Raw genomic sequence first — 23,622 nt, 5'->3', positions numbered from 1 at the left:
CAACAACTGCTGATCGGTACGCATGGGCCGTTTTTCGTCTTACGAATGAAGTCCTTTCGGCAGAAACAGTCCGCGGTGCAGCTGTCCTTGCAGTCCTGCACCGGTTCTCGGTTGTCGCAGGTTGGTTGAACGCATGGCCCGCAGCATTTGAAAATCTCGTGATCTCCAAAACAGTGTCCTATCGGCGGGGGAGGCCATGTGGTTATTTTATGCTGCTTCTTGACCGGTAGTGTGACAGAAAACTTACTCATGCTTTCTCCGTTATCGCAACGCACAGAACATGGTGAACCGTCGATTGCACTTGCTGCACTTTGCAGAACGACCGCAAACAGCAGAACCACCAGGACGGCGGAAGAGAAACACGGCGTGAAGAAGGTTCGCGACATGATGCTTGGTGCACTAATGACACCTTCCACGATCTTTAATACGCATTTATGCAGTTCGTCGAGCGCTGGCCCCATGGTTGATTCCTCTGGAATGTTGCACGGCGATAAGCGGCCATGCGCTCTGGAAACTGCGACTCCAGAAGACGCCACACGAGCCCGGATGGTGCAGCTCTGCGCGAAACGTGACCGAGGGGCCATGGTCCGGTCTTCAGCCTGCGTCCCGTGCTCTGCGATTCTTCTGCGATGAAAGACATGTGTCGGACAATGCACACGTGGGAATCGAGTCGACGATTGATGCAACTCGAAACGACGCATGCATCATTGCGGTAGGAGCATACGGTGCCAGACAGAATGGAGCCAATCGTGACGGCTTATCTGAAATTGGCCATTATAGTGATAAGAGTATTCAGGAATCAAAAGCCGCTTAGCCGCAATCCCGCAAACCAGAGTGGATTGTTTGAGCTATGTTTAGCTTATTTGTGGACAACACGAACAAGTTTGTTGATTTTCTAAAAATTTTACCCATCGAATAACACATTCTGGCCGACTGTGTCCTGTATCCCCGTGAGTACCTTGCTGCACGCACACATTGAAGGGCAGTCACTAACCAATACAACCAAATAAGTTCGACACCTGGAAATCGACAAAAATATCCAGCAAATTTGTTTGTGTAAATTGATTAACCTTTTTCTCAATAAATGACTCATTTCCCACTAAAAAAAAAGAGTTACAGTATGTGACAAAAGTTTGCATGACTTTAAATAAAGCCTCAATTCGTTTGCTCGATTTTGGGTGGAGACTCTAATTCAGAAACAGAGTCGATACTTTGCACAATAATAAATTTATTATCTTCGAAACGTTGTTGCGTGTGAAAGTCAGAGGTTTCTCAGTTGAGTTGTGATGGATTCGAAATGAAAAGCCCAGGAACGGGTTAGTACCGGGTAACGGGAGCGCAGAATTTGTTTACACGTGGCGTCGTCCGATAATTTGTTGTTGTGATCCGTTTACTTAGTTGACTTACGGCTTACGGAGGACGGGCATACAAACACAGGCGAGCCATGCGGCTGATTCAAGGCCCGGTACTGACAAACTGCCGTGGGCCGATCAGAACGAAATTCAGGTCTTAGTCTCCGCAGTCAACGCGAGCTCGAAACGAGAAACGAATTAGAGCTGATCAAGGTGAGCTATGAAATTGCCATAACTGGTTGCATGTGTTTCCTCGTGGCTTGCTTGGAGAAGTGCTGTGAGACCGTTGAAAGTGTGCCACACTAGGTGTCGAGTGCAACAAACCGTGCAGTGTGTAATATCATCCTGTGAGCTGCCGCCGAAAACCGTCATCGACGGGTGCACCGATTCAAAGTGCACCGGTAATTGCCGTTTTGATCTTTTGTCGCACCCCTACGGAAGGGCACGGAACACACGGCGCGGGGACGACTAAAAATAGGACCTTATAGGACTGACCGCGCGCGCGTTGCTAAATGTCACCCCGTTTCGCACTCACACGGGCGAGCTAACCTAAAACAACAACAACCGGCTGGCCACGGGTTGCTGCGACGAGCGCATGGAATTTTCGGTGGAAGGCTACCGAAGCCGAGCGAAACACGTACGCTGCGCACTGTGGCCCTAAACTTTTGCCACGCTAAACTGCTCCGCTCCGAAATATGGAACAGCAGCAAACGACGGCATCGGATACGACGAATCAGGGAGGGAAAATACTCTCCCTTTGCTGGAATGCCGGTGCGTTGGCGGCATCGTACTTCGATTTTGACCAGCTAGAGCTGTACGCCGTTCAGCAAGCGATCGAACCGCGGCCCCAGTACGTGCTGCTCCGTGAGCTGGTGCGCCGTTACTCCGCCCTGTTCTACATCGTTTCCGGTGCCAACTGCTTCCTGGATGACTGCAACGAGCTACTGCGCGTGCCTTCCGCCAACGATACGAATCCCCCCACAGCAGGCGATCCAAACGACACCACCGGACATGGATCCAACTTTAAGATCTACGAGTTCAATCCCAGATCGCAATCGAAGACCCGCGCCCGGCTGTTGGCCCTGAGGCTTCCGACGATGCCGCGCGATGCCGACGAACGTGAGTGTCAGTCGTTTCTCGAGAGCATTTTACCTTTCGAACAGGAGCTGCTGGTACACTGCGTCGGTAATCTGTTGCTGGTGCTGGACGGAGTCGGTGAGTCACTGTCGCCGAACCGGCTGGTGACCAAGATCAATCTGATAACGCCAAGCTCACAGCTCCTGATCGATGGACTGACGTACGATGCGTTACAGATTTTCGACGCCAGCAGGCATCCGTCCGGGTTCAAGTGTGGCACCGAACGGCGGGGAATGTCGGTCTACAGTTTGTTCAACAAGTGCGCCTCCCGGTACGGGGAAGAATGGCTTAGCCGGCTTATGACGCAGCCGATCCGGGATCGGGAGGAACTAAACCGTCGGTACGATACCGTGCAGTGGCTGCTCGCGAACATCCGGGCGGCGAATCAGTTCGAGCAGTGCCTCAAGCACCTGTCCAGTCTGGGACTCTTGTATCGCAGAATTTTGCAACGAACCGCCCGCAACGACGACTGGAAGATGCTCAAGAAGAATCTCTACTACCTCTACTCGCTGTGCAAGGCGTGCGGCCAAACACTGGAGGATCCGGAGCGTCCACCAGCGGGCACAACGATTGAGAACCTTGGGCGCTACATTCGCAATCCGGCGAACGCCCTGAAGCAGGTGCTCTACACGATCGACAAGTGTTTGGACCTGGAGCGGGGTGCTGAGGAAAACAAGGTGGTCATACGAGCCGGGCTCGAACAGCCGATCGACCAGCTGCGCACCCAGTACGACGGCGTGCGACAGCTTGTGCTGGAAACATCCCGGCTGGAACTGGAAAACCTCCAAATCGATATGACTAACGTTTGCGTCACGTACCTGCCGTCGTTCGGATTCGTCATCAGCACCCAGGTGGACGAACGGCTGCAACGGTCCGGCATCTTCAGCAACACTACGTTCGATCTGGTGTTTCAGGCGGACGATACGGCCTACTTCCAGATCAGTCTCTGCAAGGAACTGAACACAGAGTTTGGCGTGATGATGGGCAAACTGATCGAGTACGAGCTCGCGTTCAAGACCCGCATCACCTCGTTCGTGGGCCACAAGTTCCCCGAACTGATGGCCGTCTTCAAGGATGCCGGCAAGCTGGATGCTCTGCTGTCGTTTGCGACGGTCGCCAAGATGTACCGGTACGTGCGACCGACCATTGGCGACGGTAAAGCGCTTCTAATCCAGAGCGGACGCAACTTGCTGCTGGAGCACCGGAAAGCGTACCATCCCAACGATACGGACGTTGGTGGGACTCATACCCACTTCGTGAACGTGATTTCCGCCGACAGCTCGGTGGGAAAGACGACGTACCTCAAGGAACTGGCCACTATCTGCTACCTCGCCCACGTGGGATCATTTGTGCCAGCCACGCACGCCAAGATCCCGCTGCTCGACTCGATCTACACGCGCCTCGATCACCCGGAGTCGATCTTTAGCGGCAAGTCGTCCTTCATGTCCGAGTTGCATCAGATGGCGAACGTTCTGCAAAATGCCACCTCGCGATCACTGGTACTGATCGACGAGTTTGGCAAAGGTACGGGCTACGTCGAGGGTAAATCCCTGCTGATCGCTTCCATCGAACATCTGCTGAAGCGTAACGCGGAAGCACCCATCACCTTCGTGACGACGAACTTCGTAGCGATTGGAGAGTTCTTACCGGTAGACCATCGTTTTCTACGTGTGTTCCTTGCCAGACCAGAAACTCGGGAGACTTCCCGAAACTGCTCCACCGACGAAACACTGCACGTCACGTCCACCGACACTTCCGGGGCAACCGAACTGTAAGCAAACCCTCACCCAGAATCGATCCGAAACGGATCGCCATCTCGTCTCCGACAACGCCTCTCAACGTCCGTTCCTTTTCAGCCTCGAAACAACGTACCACCTAGCGTCCCGTGCCGTAGCATTCGCGCTGATAAAATACTACCAAACGGCCGGCCAGTTACCGGGCCCGGAAACGGTGCGCTCCCTGATGGACGCCACGCCGATCACGCGCGTAGCCGAGCGGTGTATCGAAATTTCGCGCTCCGCGGAGAACTGTAACCGGCACGGAAACGATGACGTTGACGACGGTGCCGCCTAATCGAAAACCGAGGAGTGTGTTGAATTTTTCAGCACGGCGCGAGTCAGCCTGCCACGCGCTGGAGGAGGAGGATCACCACCGTAGTAGAATTTTGGCCATCACGTGAAAGGTTCGACTGTGACCTTTAATTCTAGGTCCGACCGTCCGCCCCATCGGGTCGTTACTGGATGGGCAGATGATGTACTACTGCCCAGTGCCGCCGTTACTGCGCCGCTGTGACCGTGTCGACGAAAGTAAGCTGCCAATGTCAATCACGTGGAGCCGGCGGAAGTGGACGGGCGATCGTGTGCGTCGGACGGGGATAAATGCCGCCACACAACCAAATGTGCTCGAAATGGCGCACTGATTCTGTTTGTTTATAATTAATGATTTATTGATTTTCCGCGTTCGCACGCTGGCGCTGCCCTTAGGCACGTCCTAGCCACACGGCGTCGGTGGCCGTATGCGTGTATCTAATAATTTCCAGGGCAATGCAGGAACGTACTTCCTGCAGGTCTTGCCCGCCTAATGGCGCTTGATAAAGGGTCATAAATTCGAAATCTTCCACGATTGGTACCTTTGTTGACCTTCACTTCGAAGGTGTCACTTTGTTGTGGAATGGAATAAACGATGAAGTACGGGTTCGGAACATTCGGACGATTAGCATGACTCATTCCGTGCCCTGCTATACATCTTACGGCAACCTTAGCCGTGTTACCACTTCTGTCTGGGTGCTGCGGTTCCTTACCAGAAAGTCCGTCCGGCTGGCCATCAGGAAAAACCCATCGACTAATTGAGGCGACAGCACAGTCCCCAAACGGTTCGCCATGAGGAAACATGAGCTTCGTCCTTCGTCGCCGCCAGACCAGTGACCCATCAATCAGTGCTGCCATTGACCTTCCGTTTCTTGCCGATGCCATCGCGCGTTAAGCGTTTAGAGCTTTCATTCTTGTCGCCACACTATTGGGTGTCGTCTGTCGTTCTCCTGCTTAATTTGAGTCCGTTAATCGAACGAATGCCCGTCTTCGCGTTGCAGAACTATCCAGACACAGCTTCCAAAGGCCAGTGTCAACATACGTACATATCGCTCCGTTGAAGTTGCGGCGGCGGAACTGGAAGCAGTTAGCAGTGGAGTCGGAAAAACTCCCACCGTCATGCGAAGGCCATCACCGGAGCCGAACTGGCCGTCCGTGTGTTTACCAACACCCGCGACTGCAGGGCAAGGTGCTGTCTACTTACATCGACATTGATCTCGTCTTTTCGCACCTCCAAAATATGTGGGACACCCCGCGCGGTTTCCGGTCCCACCAGTTAGTCCGACGGTAGAGAGTAGGTTAATGTTTCCATTATTTCGCCTCTCAGCAGCACCAGGCCACCGCCTGACTGTGGCCGGGTGATCGTGGCGAGATTGCAGCAGTACGCAATTAAAACAACGTTAGGCCGCCGGAACAAGGGGCCGCCCGTTAAGACCGCCAAGGGTTTGGTGTGTGAAACTTTACTTTCGTCACCGCCGGGACCATCAGATAGCACGGCGAAGGCGAAATTAGTATATGAGGTGCATAGGACTTTGTACGTCATTTCGTTCATGTGACGTGTAACGAGACAAAGCGGAGGTGCAAAAAGGGGGCTCAAATTGGGGCCATCTTGGGCCATATTTGGGTTTCGGGTATTCGCTTCAAGGTGTCCAGCATCATTACTTCCCCGTCTGCTGATAAGCATCTCGAAATTACGGGCAATTAAGTGAGGTGCAGCCCGAGGCCGTTTGGTTGAGTTATCTAAATTGAACCCATCCACGATTCCCGACTTCAATTTCACGAAAAATCTCCGCCAGTTACGTAAACCTCGCCGCCTCTCGGTTGCTCCTAAGGGATAGGCGACCTTCCGGCCGATCGGTGCGTGATGATTTGCATCAACATTGCCGACAGTTAGCGGATAAATAGTGAGCAACCCACCCACCCATTGCAGCCGACATAAACCGATTAGTGTGCTTCCTAAAAGTGGTCCCTTTTCACCGCACGATGCTAATGAAACTGCTGTCAAGAGAGGGCCCCCGCGGCGCTCTATCTCCAGTGCGCGGTTCAGTTTCTTTGCACAGATCCCGGGTAAGTATGGCCTCGTCAAACACAAAAAATGGGCCTTTTAAGTGGTCGCCCCCCGTCCCCCATTTGTTGTCGCATCCGATTAGTCATCCGCCGCGCCCGTCCGCGGTACCACCTAAGCTGGCAGCTGGCTTACGCACCAAAAAGGAGAACCACGTGTGATCCCGTGCGAAGAGATCGCCGGATCTGATCGAACGATCTGATCTGATTGGTCCAAAATTGATTGATGGTTTTTTTCTGGCCTGTGCTGGGCATCATTCAAACCCTTTTTGACACTCGCTCTCCCGCTCTCTCTCGCGCGGTCATAACGCACCGCATCGCGCGAAGTCGCCGATCCTCGCCGTGTGTTTGTGTGGTTGTGCGACTGGATTCCATCTTCGCCGTCGAAACAGCACCACGACACGACGAAGACGATGACGACGCATTTACGCCACATGGCGACGGCGGCGCGGCGGCCGCGGCCGGTTTCTGCCGGTGGTGACGTTGTTCTGCCGTTCGGGGCCGCACACTCTCTCCGGCCCGGTTCGGTTCGGTCGGGTTCGGGTTGGCGGGCCGCGCGAACGCGATCCGGTCGCCAGTTCGCGTTTACCCCTTTCAGCGTGGACACGTGGCGCGCTGGTCCGGACCGCGACGCGTGTGGAGAATTTGTATTGACGTGCGCGCGTCGAGTATTTTTGGGGGGCCCTTTTTTTTTTTGTTTGTTACGCTTCCCGGTGTGCACCCGGCCAGCCGTGTGCGTGTGTGTGTGGTTGTGTGTCCTCCGTCGGTCTGCGTGGCGTAACGCGTCCATTCCGCGGCGGAGGTTAACCTTCGCGCGCCTCGTCGTGACACGCAGAAGAAACGCGTGCGTGACGGTCTAGTCGTCGCGAGACAGCACGTGCCCCATTTCTGTGTGTGACACGTTCTTTTCAAAGTGCAAAAGCCAGTTACTCCAGTGCGCACTAGTGACAGTGACAGTGACTGGCAGTGTGTTTTGGTTTAAGGTATTGCCGGAGCCGTAGAACCCCCCGAAGAAGATCTGCAGAGCGGTGGGTGGCGTGTGGTGCATCACGATGCAGTGAGTGTCCGTGCACCGTGCAAAAGATCGAGCGTGTGTGGGGGTGGGCGAGGAGTGAATGGTGAATCCAGCGACGATCGACGGCCAACCGTAAGGTTAGTTAGAAGGCAGCACCCGACGGCGGCGGATGAAATTATTATTCGTAAACAGATTTGCACGGTTTTCACGGGGCGAACCGTGGTGGGCCGTGGTTTGATCTTCGGGTCGGACGCTCGGTCGTGGGCCGCGGATTTTCCCACCGCGGACTGTGTGTGAGTAATCGGGTGCTGTGAAGTGTGGTTACAGCGACACCCGTTCCCCACACGAAAGCGATCGCCAGGCAGCCGCAGGTTTCCACGATCTATCCACGAGTGCATTCGTGCGTGAACGCGTCGGGCTTCGGCACGGTGGCGGCGGTGCATCTGATGCGGTAATAGCTTGCCGCTGTGGCGGGCCAGGTGAACGGCAAAACCGGGTTTTCGGTGTAACACTAGACGCTGGTGATGCTGATGCTGTGTGGCAGGGGCTTCGGTAGATTCGGCAGGGGCTGATTTATCTTACGAGAGCGCCCAGGCATCATGTCACGACCTTGTCGAAAGAATGCATCTCGGCGTGGGCCACCTATACACACGTGCACGTCTAGACCACTGGCGGGGGAGCTCTGGGAACGCGCAGTTACTGATCAGATTAGCCGGACGAGCGAACAAGGTTAGGCCAGCAGGCCAGTCACGGAGTACACGGAGCGCACAGTCTCCAGCGAACCAACCTTACGGTGAACCCGCGTGAAAGAGCCATTGAGCCTCTCGGCGGACGCAACAGACCCTGAGCCGTGGTACGGCGGCAACTTACCCAGCTGTGGCCGCAGCTGTGGCCGCGTTATGTAATGCTTCGTTCGGTTCGCTGGGCCATCCCACCGGAGACCGAAGGACACACGCGTAACCGGGAAGAAACCTACCCCGTTTCGGGGGACCGACCTAAACGATCAACACGGTGCCAGAAGTGGCAAGTTTCTAACCTGTGCGGCAGCGAAGTGTAGGTTTCCCGAGCTGCGCTGCGACCGAGACCGAAACCCGAACCACGATCGGAACCAACGTCGAGTGAAGGTCGCCTCCTTTTTACTCGTTTTGAAACCCATTTTCAGTGGCCGCTCTCTTTCGGGCCCGTGGATAGCCACCACAGCGTACCACATAAACCATAAACCGGGGGCCATCCATTGCGACAATTAGCGACTTTCCCACCGCAGCCGACGGCCAGAGCGGCGCCGCATTATGATCTTGATGACGATCGTGCGGTGTACTGGGCCGTCACCTCCGGGCAATTAGATCGTTGCCTATAATTTACTGTCACTGTCAGCAGACATCAACGTTCAATCACTGCTGCTCCCGGTCACCCGGATGCTGGTGGTCAGCATTTGTTTGTTGAAGTTGCGGATCGAACCAGGAATGCAAAACGGTTCCAAATCTTCGCAATACCTTTGCCGACGACTCGTTGGACAGTAGCGCGCGGCTCGAAATAGCTGTGCCCATCGCACATGATTCATTCCCGCCCAGAACCCGCCTGATGTAATGTCCGAGAGTGTAGGATGTGTCATGCCCCTTTATCGCGCCCTGCCGGCGCTGTCGGCGCAAACAGGCGGGATTTTGTTAGTTAAATTGTGCGATGTGTTGCTACGGTTAGTGCTGCCCAATAGGCCCAACAGCACTCGCGCGGACTTGCGGGAAGTAATGGGCCACGTTTGCCACACAACAAAAAAAATGATGTCATTCGCTTTCTCGAGCGATGGCGAGCACGTAACGGCCACCTTGTGACCGTACTTCACTTCCAGCGCGTACCGCAAGACAACCGGTCACCGGTCGCCGGTCACCGGACAACCTCCGACGGCAGAATTGGAACAGCGAGCTTAGCGAAAGAAAATGAAGTAAATTATTTTACCACAAAGCGGTAACGACGGGCGTCCAAAAAAAGCGGATTCGCCGGACCGCGAGACCGTGCACGGACACGGGCTTCTGCCGCCCCGACTTGAGGTGCTCGGCCCGGCCCGTAACTTGCCGGGCCGAATCCGATCGAGCGTAACCGGCGTACACTGGTTGGTTCATAAATTCCTCCGATGACCCTGCCGCTGTCGGGCAAAATATTGCACTTCCCGCGCACGTCAAGCTGAAGAAAATGGATGGTTGGGCCTCAGGGCATCGATTGTTTCACCACCGCGCTCCCTCCTACCGGTCACCGACGGGTGACCGGACGTGTACCGGATCTTGACCGTGAGTTTCGTAACATAATTCTATGCCACCCGGTGCACCCGTGCGGCCCAATGACAGAAACAGGAACGCTCGAAGGAAAACCGGACAGGAAAATCAATTGTCATCAAACTTTCCCGGTGGTGCGGACCACCGAGGCCACGGTCGTTCCTTCACCGGCCGCCCTACCACGTTGCCGCCACCAGAGTTGTTGTTCTTTATTCAAGCGGATGCAAATTTTTGTGCTAGTCCTGCTCCCGCTAAGAGGGTCCTCCGGAACGCCGGATGTTTACGTGGACGTGGGCGATTCGGGTTTGTTCTTCACAATTATCCTGTGCCTGCCCGGGGTTTTTAGCAGTAACGAACCATCGTTTAAGCGCGCACCGTTCGATTGCTTGACCCAAGACCTTGGCCGCTTGGCCGCTGAGTAATGGTTCGGTTGTCGGAAGTCAACGGAGCACCCGAGCGTTTGCCCATATTTTTTGGTGCAAGAGCACTCACTCCGGGCTCACTACCAAACGTGACACAATAATATCCTAGTACCTAGCCAACGTACTACAACGTTTTCATCATTTGCATTTCCATTGGCCCGCGGTTCGGAAGGTTTAAGCGGAACTAATTCGCGGCGAACTAATCCGCCAGTAGTGGGCGCTGTGCACTGACCCTTTTCTTGACCTTGGTTCACTCAGCAAGGCGTGCGGTGGCCGGCTTCTTTACATACGGCTGAATCTCATTACTTTTATGCCACCCGATTGCCCGGCCCGGCCGCGGCGTCAGGGATTTATTGGTAAGTTGTCGCATTAGGCAGCCGCAATCATTATCGTGTGACGATCGTGTGTTCCGATGACTCACTGACTAGCGGGCGGGCGCCACCCGGGTGAACCGGATTTCGCCCGACGAAAGGAGCAAGCTAAGATAAGCTCAGCTGGCCCTCCGATAGTCCATTAGCCGGGAGGCTAAGATAGCCGCCGGTACTTGTGCACTCGCTGACTCGCTGATAGGTAGGTTGGTGAGAAATCCGAGGCTGAATCGCGGCTATGACTGATCCGGCACTCCGGCACTCGGGGAGCGATAGGTGCTATTGATTTTCTAATGCCCCCCGCAAATGGCTGTTATGAGCCGCAACAGCCCGACGAAATCTATTACGATGACGTTTAACGGCTCGACCCGTGATGCGCTACCACCCCGTGTTTGACACACACTGAAACCCGCCCGCCCGGGTGTGGAAACTTTGTTAAAGGGCAGTAGATAACGGGCCAGAGGCAGCACACATGCGGGCCGAGGTCCGGTGTCGAAAATCAGCATAAAAATACGTACCTAAAACACCCGTATGGTGGCGGCGGCGCCCCAAGGACGCTCCTGTCTAGTGTCTTTTCCACGCCGAACTGTTTTGAATTAGTACACAACTTGCTCCTCGCGTTTTACGCAGCGCCAGTTTATTGTTGCCGCCGGGCCGCCAACTCGGGAATAAACATAAAACCATACGCCCGCCGCGATTGGAGTGTATTTATTAGGCGAGTTTAAAGATAAGCAAAGCCGTGAGCTTCAAACGCTCTAGACAGAAGGCGCATCGTATATTTTGAAAGTACCCTTCAAATGAGTCAATATGTCACAAAATTTTATGGCCTCGGCCGCGGGTCGATTTGTGTAGAAGTTCCGGGAACAAATGTTTTAGTGCCTTGGGTGATGAATGGCGAAACGGGCGCTCTCCATAAAGCTCCATTAAGCTATTTGCGCTGATTGCACGCCTTTCGCCGGGGAACGCGATGGAACAATCTAAGTGGCAACACTTGTCGGACATGTAATAATAAAATTCCGACAACATGTTTTTCACCGAACCGAACCCACCCACTGGGTCGGGGCGCACGGTGGATGGAACCACTCATCGATTTTACCCAATAACCGCTTGTCGGTCGCCCATCAATGGCACACCGGGCTTCACTGTCATTGCCGCCGGAGTACGCCGAGCCGAGTGCCCGGTGTCCCACGGTGATGTTCCCACGTGGGAAAGTAGGTCAGCTGGTGGTGGTGGCGGCGGTCGGAATGGGTGGCATAGAACAATCGATCCATTTCGAGCGAATCCTTTTTTCCGATGCTCGGGGCGCGCGTCGACGTCGGTCACGGCTTATTGAACCGGGGCCGACGTTCTTCGCGCAAAGCTCATTTGTCCACCCACGGGGTCCTGGTTCCCGGTTTCCGGCGTGCGTGCCCCATCTCAAGGTCGAGCGCAGGCATGTGTGGGTACGCAGCCAGACCGGTGCTCTCCACCGGTGTATGGCTTCGCTGCGAATAGCGGTACAGTGCCAACCACCAACCTGTTGGCCAGCCGAGATCGATAAAAGTGCAGGTTGTTGGTCCACCTGTCAATACTCGCCCCATCTCGGCTCGCGGGCTGATTTATGATAGGCTCCGCGAGCTCCGATTTCGGTACGGCCACGTGTGGTTCGGTTTCCAATCGCCGGTGCCGGTGGCCCCACGCTGCCGGAGCCGATCATTTTTCAATGTTTTATCGATTAATTACAAACATCGATCGGAGCAGCGCGGAGTGCTTTATAATAATCGCAAATTACAAACCACTTTTCCCGGCCCCGGAGGCGCTTATTAATGAAACCTCTCTCTCTCGCTCGCTCGACAGACACACGGTGCTAATGCCACCCGTAATCTGGAGACACTGAAACATGCATGAGATTCCCACGCTAAGGACTCCACCGAAGGTGCTCGTCCTTAGTGGGCCCTGCGCATCCCTCGTGAGCCAAGGCCGTTAAACTTTAATCACCACCAATACATCAGTGCGTCGGGTGACGGCCACCGATGAGGTGTCCGTCTGTAGCCCAAAAAGCGAAAATGAATTGTGACAGTTTGGGCGGCACCCCAACGCCCTGTCCTGGAGAAATGACAAATTCACCTCCCCCGGAGCAAGATTCTCCATAAAACGCGACACATTCGTCATTAGTGCAGGGGCACAACAAACGGAAACGGAAACGTCGGCTGGGGGTCGTTCGGAAATTGGTTTCATTCCGACCACCGTAATCACCGCAGCACGCAAATGGAGGGGAAGAGCATCTGAAGCCCCCCCCAAACCCACCACCCAGAGCTTTTGTGTACCTTTTTGGCAAGGGCGTCCAACTCACATTAGCCGGATCTAGTTGGCGTCGACGAAAAAAAAAATCATGAATTTTGGTTCTGGCAGCCAGAACCGATTTGCGTGAACGGACGAAGCACGCACTTTGAGGGATACTCTGGTCGGTCGGCAGACGATTTATGGGACCCGAGGTTTGATGACACATCAGCTGAGAAAGGGTATTACAAGAACTAAAAACCAGGCCCAGGAATTTACTGCGCAAACCATTACAGATATGGCGCAAGAAACGTGTCCAAAAGAGTGATTCTTCCGTCCAAACCGGAGTGTGCTACGGAGGGCAACAACACAAGGGCCAAACCCTAGTGTGATGAGCTGTTTCACCATCAAAGTGTCCTTCAACTCCACCACTCAACAACACAAGGGCCAAACCCTAGTGTGATGAGCTGTTTCACCATCAAAGTGTCCTTCAACTCCACCACTCTGGACCTATGCGCCCGTAGATCAAACAATCGATAGCGCAAACAGCCGAGATAAGAACCGGTTCTGCAATCTTCCTGTTTCCTTGTAAACATAGTTGCATAATGCCCTACAAGTGCTAGCGAAATCAATAAAACCTAGATAAACTAGTGTTTATTGTTGTATTGTTTGTTCCTCGCTGGATGCGTTGGAGTACCACCTGCGGGCTGAAGTGAATATGCGCACCGATTTTACCGAGAACCATTTTGCAACTTCTGATCGATAACACTGTCCGTATCTCGCTCCGCAATCTCGAGTGCAACGTTTACTCGGAACCATTCGATGTCGGTGACGGTAGCCCTCCTATCTGCTTAATCCTTGAATGTTTCGTGAAGCTACTCGAAGGTCGTAACACAATGCTAAGGCCATTCAGAAAAGGCCCGCTGAATCGTTTCTAATCGATGTCTGATGATAAAAGCACAAAAACCACACTTTCTGGGAGTGCCGGTACCGCCGGAAGAGAGGTTTGCTTTTTATTTCCGATTAGCGATAGGTCAACGCTGATTACGGTTAGGAAACACAGCCCGTTGGACTGATACACATTACACGTTACCAATATCTCGGCATGTGGGGGCTCTGAATGTTAGGTGCTGGTGTTTACCGTTATCGAATTTCTGATAACACTATTCCAACTAAGTAGGAAACAATATGGATCCGTTCGTTCGTTCGTTCTCCTCTTCTGAGCACATGGTAAAATCTAAACACTACTTTTCGGGGGGATTTCTGGAGCTTACACCTTTTATACTTAGTACAACAGCACTTTACTTCCAAAGAAAGGTTACCAACGCCAGCAGCAGCAAACTCGAGGCAGCGATCGAATATCGATTCGCACTGTTGCAGAGATTGCTGGTACACAGATCACAGTCCCTGATGGTTACTCCGGTCGGCATGGCTGCTTGAAGGGCCGAGCACAGGGTCTTGTCGTTGTAGAAGCAATCCCTCACATAAGCTTCAACTTTGACACCGGCAATCGTACCTTCCCCAAACACGCCCACGCAGGCTGGCTCGAGCTGTCGTTGTTCAGGCAGAAAGATCTCCTCGCCCATTATCGAGAACCGGCTGCTTCCGGGACAGGTTACTTTCACGGCGTTCGAGTGACAGTGGCTCCAGCTTTGGTCGCTCGCACACTGGTAGCACTGAAAGGCAGATGCTGCACATCGCAAAGTCATTGACGTTGTCCGAAAAAAAAGTGCATCAGTTGGGAGTTTGCTACGAATGTAGTTGACAGCAACGCAGTTTGGTCAGTTGATTTCACTCACCGAAAGGAGACAGTGTGGCAAGGACACCGAAAAGGAGGCACAAAATCGCCATCGAGCTAACGCGTTTGTACATCTTGACTTATGGATCTAAACGGTTAACTTCACGGACACAGCACTGCTTCAAACAATTACCAATCACCAATGAACGTCGATACGGTAGATACGAGACGTTTTATATCGCATGTGGCGTACTCTTGCTACTCGTAACGGCACAGTGTTTTACAGATAAGATAAAACGATCATCCAACCGATCGGAACTTGGGCTTGACTCATGTTCCAGGTAAGGTGCTCCATTCTATCCTCACTTACGGTGCGACCGACAATACTACCTGGGGTTCCCCGATTGGTCGGTCGCTGCTGGCGACGTCAATCGGCTAGATCAAATCAAACAGCTACAGGTGAAGCGTGCCATGGTGGTGATTACATTCCACCCGAGGCATGATTACAGGTAAGGCAGGTCAAACTTTTCCGAATTGAGGCAACAAGCCACTCGTCACTCCACAAAGATAGCTGGAAACTGTCGCAATATTCGACATTTCGGCACGCGGAAACAACAGAGCAATTAGCCGTCAACACGGCGGAAGGTGGAAACTACGACAGATGTCGTTTCTAGTCTTCTATGTAGCCTTTACTTTGATACCTGCTTAACAGTTATAACTTACCGTATACCGTAGCACAACAGGAAAAGTCCAACTTACTTACGTTTCTTTCACATCCTTTTAATGGTTTAGTGGATGACATGACAGTGGATGGATGACAAACATGTTTCCAAATTACTAATTAGGATTTGAGTATATCAACGGTGCAATGAACAACGTTCAACCAGTACTAGTCACGTTCAACCTTGTCAGCTACAACAACGAAAGGTTGTTTCGTGAGTTGCTGCTAGCTGAAGTCGTTACTAGACCACGGCAGTTCCTAAAATTTAAGAGCACTTCCTAACGATCATCAGAGCATTCGCTAGATCGACCGAAAGACCGAAACTTCGACACCGCATTAGTATGCCAAAAACGTACTAGCACTAAAGACGTCAAGGACGATCATTCATGAGCATTGAGTTCGTGTTTATGAACAAATCTCTAGCGACAAACGATAACAACGCTTCCTCCGAAATCGGACGGGGTTCTACAGAGTTCGCAGCGTTGCACAGGTTGGTAGTGGCCAGATCACAATCCTTGATGCACTCTTTTCCACGTTCGACATTCGTACTAGGTCGTGTTACTGTGGCATTAGTAAAAAAAATTGTTACTAAAGGGCAGAGAGGCAGACGGCAGAAAGACGCAAAATGGCCAACGGGTTATCGCTCCCTATGCATCTGTAAAAGTCGGCCAATCGGGGTCAATTAAATAAGACTGACAAAATTCGATAGCTTTAGTGTGGTAGAATGACTAGCCCTTATATAGCATATTATCTTCCAATGCAGTATGCACAATCATTGATAAGATAAACCCATGCACAATCATTGATAAGATAAATCTGACCATCCAAGGGGTGACTTATGCTGCAACTCCATTCTATCCAAGGTTAAAGCCGGAAGTGTGGCAAAGAAAATGTACCCAAAAACGTAACTGGTGTAATGATTTCAACCCGTTAAACCGATAATACCTTACAAATATATCAGCGTGAGGTGGCTCTGAGTTCCACATGTTGGATGTTGGTACCTACCATTGCCGGTTTTCTGAGAATACTGCTCTATTCCAACAAACCAGGATGCAATATGGAGCGCGTTCTTCTCTCCTGAGCATATAGTCAAAATGAAACACCACTTTTGGGGGATTTACGCATTTTACTTAGTACATAAGCAATTCAATTCAAGAGAATTGGTACCAATGCCAGCAGCAATAAGCTCGAGACAGCGATTGATATCGAATATCGATTCGCACTGTTGCAGAGATGGGTGGTACACACATGACATTCCCTAATGGTGATTCCGGCCGGCAAAGTTGATTGAAAGGACGTGCATGGGCTCAACCCTTTGTGGAAGCAACCCATCGCATAGGCTTGATCTTTGACACCGTCAGTCGTCACTTCTGCATACAGTTTCACGCAGGCATGCTCCATCGGAGGCTGTCGTTGTTGAGGAAGAAAGATGTCGTGGCCCTTTATCTCGATATGGTTAGTTCCGTCACACTTTACTGTCTGAGCAAAAAACTGACAGCGGTTCCAACTACAGTCACTCTGACACTCGTAGCACTCAAGGGCAGATGCTGCACATCGCAAAGTCGTTGACGTTGTCCGAAAAAAATAATGCATCAGTTTGGAATTAGTTACGAATGCACTAGCCAAAATGACAGTTTGGCCAATAGATTGAACTCACCGAAAGGAGACAGTGTGGCAAGGACACCGAAAAGAAGGCACAACATCGCCACCGAGCTAATGCGCTTGTACATGGTGACTTATGGATCTAAACGATTAACATTACGGACACTGCATGGCTTGCGCGGCAATGAACGTCGATACGGTAGATTACGAGACGTTTTATATCGCATATGGCGTACTGTTGCGAGAGGTCACGGGATGGTGTTTAACAGATAAGATAAAACGATCATCCAACCGATCGGAACTTGAACTTTACAAATTTTCCAGGTCAGGTGCTCCATTCTATCGTCACTTGATGAATAAATGTCGATGAATTAATCTCGGGAATCCAAAGACTCAATTATTTAGTTTAAAATGACCTCATACGACCATTCCTTTCATACTGTTAGGATGTGAAACAACAATACAAAGTTTTGTATGGAGAAGGGAAAATAAAAAAAATTAATACACTTTATTGAGTTAGCTATCAAAAGGTTAATTACTTCGAACACCGGACGGTCAACGCCATCAGTAGCAAACTCGAGACACCGATCGAAAACCGATTCGCTCCGTTGCAGAGATCGGTGGTGCACAGATCACATTCCTTAACAGTGACTCCCGACGGCATACCGGCCTGAACTATCGCGCACATGTTCACGTCATTGTAGAAACAGTCTCTAAGATAAGTTTTACCAGGGAATCCTTCGGCCGTACCTTCCGCAAACACGCTCACGCAGGCAGGCTCGAGCTGCCGTTTCTGAGGTGGAAAGATGTCCTGGGCCATAATTACCAACCGCCTGGTACTATCACAGTTGACTTCCCTGGCCTTCGAGTGGCAGTCGCTCCAGTTCGTTTAACTTTCACATTGATAGCACCGTAGGGCAGATGCTTTATATTGAAAAAGTTATCATGGGTAAATATACTATTCGTCAAGAGTGCACCACACTTTCTTTGGGCATTAGTTAAACTTACCAAAAGGAAACAGCACAGCGAAGAGCCCAGAACACAGGCTAACAGTAGCCACTAAGCTAGCGCTTTTATACATTTTTAAGTATGATAAATCTAAAATGTCGCCCAACGTCTAATGTCTTCACTGTACGATACCAACCAAGCACACGATTCCAATAAACGTCAATGGTGTAGAGCGACTTGGTTTTATGTAACGTGTTGTACGAAATACTCCTTACGGAGATATGCAACTTTCGGGTACCATCATATCAATCTTATCGATGAGATAAATGGATACTTCGAGCGATTGAAAGTGTACCAAAATCACTTCGTAGCGGAAGTATGTTTTTCGAAGGCGCATCGATATCGTACCTGAATGCTCAACAATGTTATTCCATCCCACTACCGTGGAGCAATATCTGTGGTTTACCAATTAATCATCTGTGATTGATTTCTACAAGCTTGAATGTGTTGATACTGTTCAACTAAGCCTTCCCCAGCCGTAGGACTTGCCATTGTGCACATTAGATCAAATTAGTGCTTGAATAAAGAATAGTGAGTTGTTATGAGTGGATGAAGTATAAATGAGTGTAGTGTCACAGATCGGATTTCCAATCTGCGATCTTCTAAAATTTTATTTTAAGGTGTATCACACTTATTTTATCTTAGAAAAATGGACCGGGCTGTATTTATGTATATCACACTTAAAACTAACTAAAACTGCCAAACTGTGCCAAGAAGATAAAAGTTCAACAAAAGGATCAGTGTTCTGACAAGAGGATCATTAAACACACTCCTATCACACTGGGCATGCTGAACAATAAAGACTTTTCGCTTCCTTTTTTATCATCTTCACTTAGTGAGCCTCCAAATAATGGTGATCTTGTTCAAAATCGCTTCACGCCAATACAGTACATCGATGGTACACAGAACACAGTCCCGGACAGTGACTCCGGCCGGCATGCTCGATTACAGCCACCGATTGGAACATGGGCTTGAATGACTACCGGAAGTAGTTATGGCTCCCGAAAGCACATCGTTACCCGAGACCCTATCGATCTACAGACCCTATAAATTCAAAAGCTTCTTACGAACCCGCCAGCGATGTTATCGGTATGTTCCGCGATCGATCACTACTGATTGATTTTCACGGGCGCTTCGTTTCGCCCGGCCGGTTGTTAACGGTGGAGCGTGCCACACTGCAGATAAGATCTCGCTTTGTGAAGTAGCATCAAGCCGCGTTTCGCTCCGAATTTTGTACCAAACGGCATAATGTTGCCACACAAAAACAAATGGAAACTGTCATCGTTTGCATTATGCATTTTACGAAAACTCAAAACTGGCCCCTAACTGGGAGGATTGATGCGGTGGTCGCACGCGATTCGTTACAGGCCGCTGAGTTGAGCCACAAAACTTTGTCCCCAACCAGAATGTTGTGCTCGTTTTTGTTCCTTCAACAACTTCGGCTGCAATCGTTGGTTGCGCTCACGGTGCAGAAGTGCAGCTAATGTTACGTGTTTTACAGAAAGTGTACTCCGCTACGGCACTTTTGACGGCTTGTCATTGGTGCGGATCTTTAATCTTCTGTAATGCTAGCAAGTGCCGCTATATTTAGTTGGCCCGACAACTCAGTCATGTGCTGAGCCTAAAGATATCTGTAAAATTCTATAATTGCTGGTGATAAGATTGGTTGGCACTTCTTTATCAACTGTTTTATAGCCTCCTTAAATGCACCATGCACGAGGACGATCGTCACACAAATGACGTCACGGTTATCGGTTATAGACCTGCCCTCATCCTTATCTTCCCAAACCATATGATGAAGCAAACGGACCACAATCAAAGCTTTTCAACAGAATTGTTAATTAAAATTAAAAGTAGTTACTATAGCGAAAAAAAATATGGCCTTACCTTTAAATGACTCATTTTGGTAATGGCCAAAGAATTCATCACGTTACTGCTTCGAGTGTTGGACGAAGTGGCTTTGAAACCGAACCATTTGTATACAGATCGATTCGTATTTGATATGCCTTAGCCTAATTTAGCTACATTTGTTGAATTAGTTTACAATCGGTGGTATGCCGTATCCTCACTTTACTTCCACAGAAAAGTAGCCAGCACCAGCAACAACGAACTTGGGACACCGATCCAAAATCGGTTCGCTCCGTTGTACAGGTCGGTAGAACACAAATCACATTCCTTGACAGTCGGCTCTATCTGCGGATCAATATTCGCAATCCAGCACCGGCTCTGGTAGTTGTAAAAACAGCCCTTTTGATAGATCTGCTGCTTGACACTACCATGATGCACTAATTCCACACGCACGCTCACACAAACTCGTTCTAGCTGCTGTCCTTGTGGAAGAAAGATTTCCTTACCCATTATCTCGAATGGGGCCAGTTCGATCGAACAGTTTATCCTAATGGCGTTCGAGTGACAGTGGCTCCAGCTTCTATTACTCTGACATTCGTAGCACTTAAGAGCAGAGGCTGCATTTTGATGACGTCGCAGTGAAAAAAGAACACATATTAAATAGGACTTCAATAGCACTGACATCGCTTCGATACCTCTATGGACGGCGGATTTCACTTACCACAACGAAGTAGTGTGATCAAAGTGCCCACGACAAAACACAAACGCCGCATCTTCAACGGTGAAAGATTGGTCATACGGTTCGTTAACTGAGACTACAAAAATCCAACAACCATAGTGGGGTGGAATGACCAGACCTAATATACCACATTATCTTCCATTTCTTCCACAAACTCCACCGCACAGTATGCAAAACTATTGATAAGATAAAATCGACCATCCAGTGGGTTAGTTCTGCAACAACTCCATTCTGTCAGAGGTTAAGAGCGGAAGTGTGACAAAACAAATATTCCCATAAAGGGAGCTGCTGCAACGGTCCATCGAGTTCTTCGGTTTTAATCGGGACTATCACATCCATCACTTTTACCGCTTATCATTAGATCAGATAAGCGACCCCGTTGCAGGGAACATCTTTCGTTGTTTTTGGTTTCCCCATAAAAACATGAAACATTACACCGAATTAAATGTACATGATGCTGCTATTGATTACCTTTATCTATGATTGCTAGCCAATTATCCAGTGTTTTATCGACTGTTTTACTGCCTTCATAAATAGCTTAACACTAAACGTGACCACGATCCATTCTTCGCCATGCCTCTGGAGCTCCCTCATATCTCCCTGAGCCAATTAGTCGGTATGCTTAAGATAAAAACCTTTGGCCGCCACAACGTTTGGCTCTTAATTGCACTGCGACGCATATGGGTTCGCTCCACTACTGTTAATGCTACTGTGTGACACAAAAGTTGGTGTCACAAAATACAAATATTTGATTTCCCCGTCGCCGTTACAACGGTGAAGCTATTACAACTGCTTTCCAAGATATTCACACTGTACAAAGTACAGAAAAAAGTATCGCTAACCTTAGACCGGCACACGTGGTACAATCTCACGCCTCAAGGTTGCTTACCAGCCAGGACGGCCAACTGCACCAGCACGACGGGCGGCCAGTTCAAATAGAATTAAAACTATCAATTATTGATCGGAATCACTTTCTTCCTACCTCATTAAGCGCGGCACATCATCCGTTTGGACCTACCCACATCCACGCTCCCCATACAGCCACAACACTTTTTCCGGAAAACCCTTTCACTACGTGTGGAGCTTTCCTACACACCACACTCGTGCACATACACACAAAGACTCTCGCGTCTGATGACCAGTTTCACGTCGGATCGATCCGGCTTCCCGGCCGGGCCCCCTTTTCAGTAAGAACCTTCCATAATTTATCCGCCCGAGCCACCCTGGACCACCGGAAGTCCGTGTGGCCAGCCGGTGGTGTGATTGAAGAAAGTGGAAGAGGAAACTGTGAGAAACTTTCCCTTCCATAATTGGGCTATCACATGGGTCGTCCCACACAGGTCACAGGACAGTTACTTGTGGCCGGCTCCGGCAAATACGTCCTTTTTCTCACGCATTGTCGGACTGTCACGTTCCGAGCGAGCCGTGGCCACTCGAAGTATTTGGGTTCTGTTCCACATTTGCGTTTCAAATATTTTCCCTTTTTCACTCCTCCTGTATGTGTGTGAATCGTTTGCTTCAATCTGCTGTCCTCTCGCTTTCAGGTGGCGCATTCCGCGCGCGGCGCTTCTAATGGAAGGGTGGTCCGTTCCGCGATCGGTGCCAGCGTTCGAGCATTGGCATTGGGTGCCTCCGATGAAATCGCGACCGGACCGGGCAGGATCACCGCAGCACGCCCCGGAAACCACGGCGTCCCGGCAGGAAGCTTGCCGCCAGAAGTTCATCCCTCAGAAGCCTTCTAGGGTGGTGCAAGTGAAGTGAAGAAAGTGACGTCAGTTTCGGTCCCAAACCGAGACAACAAAACCCGCCCCGCGTTCTTGCTCAAAAATCTCAACCAACAAAGTGCCACAGTGTTTCCTTAAACCGTCGATCGGTCGTTAAACGGTCACACGCGGGGTGCCGTAAAAAGTTACAGCCCCAACGACGAGTTCCTGACCGGGCCGGGTGTACGTGGAACGTGCCCGCGGTCGCCCGCGGTTCGGTATTTCCCAAAGGAATTCGAAATGAAACGAAAAAAGCCGCAGCCACACCGAATGCCAAAAATGTCGACGCTACGGCGGTAGAGCCGAGCCCCGGTTACTGTCGCCGTACGGCGCCGCCCCGGATGCAACGGACGTGACAAGTGGTCCAGTTTTTCCGTTTATTTCGTTCGTAGTTTTTGTTGAAGCCCACCTCGGGAACCCCGCGATACCCACCGTGGGTGACGAAACGTGCGCGCCGAAGGCAGCACACGCCATACTGAAACCAAGTGCAATTAGATACGAAAGCGACGGGTACCGGTGGGGCCAAAGAAGCATCCTTTACGGCTCTAGCGAGAGCATCATCCGTCCGGCGACGTTAGGCAGCGAGAGGAGCGCAACATAAACCCAACAACCCGCAAGTCCGGAGGTTCGGGCCCCAATATGGACGCAACGGGCAAAGTGCAGCAGGACAAATCCAAGCATCGTAAGTAAATAATGCCACCAAATGGGTCGCTCTAATGAATGACTCGTTTCGATAAATGAGTGTTGATTCTTCCGATTGCCGGCTAAACCGCCTCTAAACGTCGGTGCCACTTATGGCCGGTACACGTGGGCCGATTGTTTTCTTTGCATTTACTTATTGCTTTGCCATTTGTGGCCATTTGTATGCAACTGATTAAATATGCATTCGAAAGTAATCGGTCGCACAACAACGTTTAAAATGTGATGAATCAGAAAGCATTAGATCCGGAGAATGATAAATTTGCTTTGCCTCATTGCCGTCCGCTGTATATTCAATTACCAACATAACTAAGCAGAGAAATAAGTCCGATCAAATAGTTATCGTTCACACGATCACTTTGCTGTGATAACAAATCTATATTTTGGTTTTATTCACATCACCCAACAACACCCATTTCGCCGATTCACTTACCCATTTACCCTGCCAACTTTCGACATAACCCATCCCATAACTTGCTGCTAATCTCCTCGCAACATCCATCATGCTTTTCGCTTTCAACGAACGGTCTGCG

At 50.7% G+C, this 23,622-nt stretch overlaps 2 protein-coding genes across 3 annotated transcripts; one reads left to right on the top strand and one right to left on the bottom strand.

The window, feature by feature from the left end:
• Nucleotides 1-2,047: 2,047 nt before the first annotated feature.
• Nucleotides 2,048-4,562, top strand: LOC128270100 (mutS protein homolog 5-like). The gene is made up of 2 exons (XM_053007505.1): nucleotides 2,048-4,260; nucleotides 4,346-4,562. Exons 1-2 carry the CDS (start codon nucleotides 2,048-2,050, stop codon nucleotides 4,560-4,562), a joined length of 2,430 nt encoding a protein of 809 aa, XP_052863465.1.
• Nucleotides 4,563-14,096: 9,534 nt separating this feature from the next.
• On the bottom strand, nucleotides 14,097-17,176 carry LOC128273449 (uncharacterized). 2 transcript variants are annotated; one of them, XM_053011416.1, is made up of 2 exons: nucleotides 17,088-17,176; nucleotides 14,097-14,661 (listed from the first exon to the last, which is right to left on the bottom strand). In XM_053011416.1, exons 1-2 carry the CDS (start codon nucleotides 17,158-17,160, stop codon nucleotides 14,273-14,275), a joined length of 462 nt encoding a protein of 153 aa, XP_052867376.1. In that variant the 5' UTR covers nucleotides 17,161-17,176; the 3' UTR covers nucleotides 14,097-14,272. The 2 variants fall into 2 exon arrangements, with proteins under 2 accessions (XP_052867376.1, XP_052867375.1); XM_053011415.1 differs by lacking the exon at nucleotides 17,088-17,176 and adding an exon at nucleotides 14,771-14,912.
• Nucleotides 17,177-23,622: the final 6,446 nt, after the last annotated feature.

This window comes from Anopheles cruzii, chromosome 3 (assembly GCF_943734635.1).
Source record: "Anopheles cruzii chromosome 3, idAnoCruzAS_RS32_06, whole genome shotgun sequence".
NCBI classification, from domain to species: domain Eukaryota; kingdom Metazoa; phylum Arthropoda; class Insecta; order Diptera; family Culicidae; genus Anopheles; species Anopheles cruzii.
The sequence above is the reverse complement of the archived record's forward strand: the minus strand, read 5'-3'. Positions and strand labels throughout refer to the sequence as shown.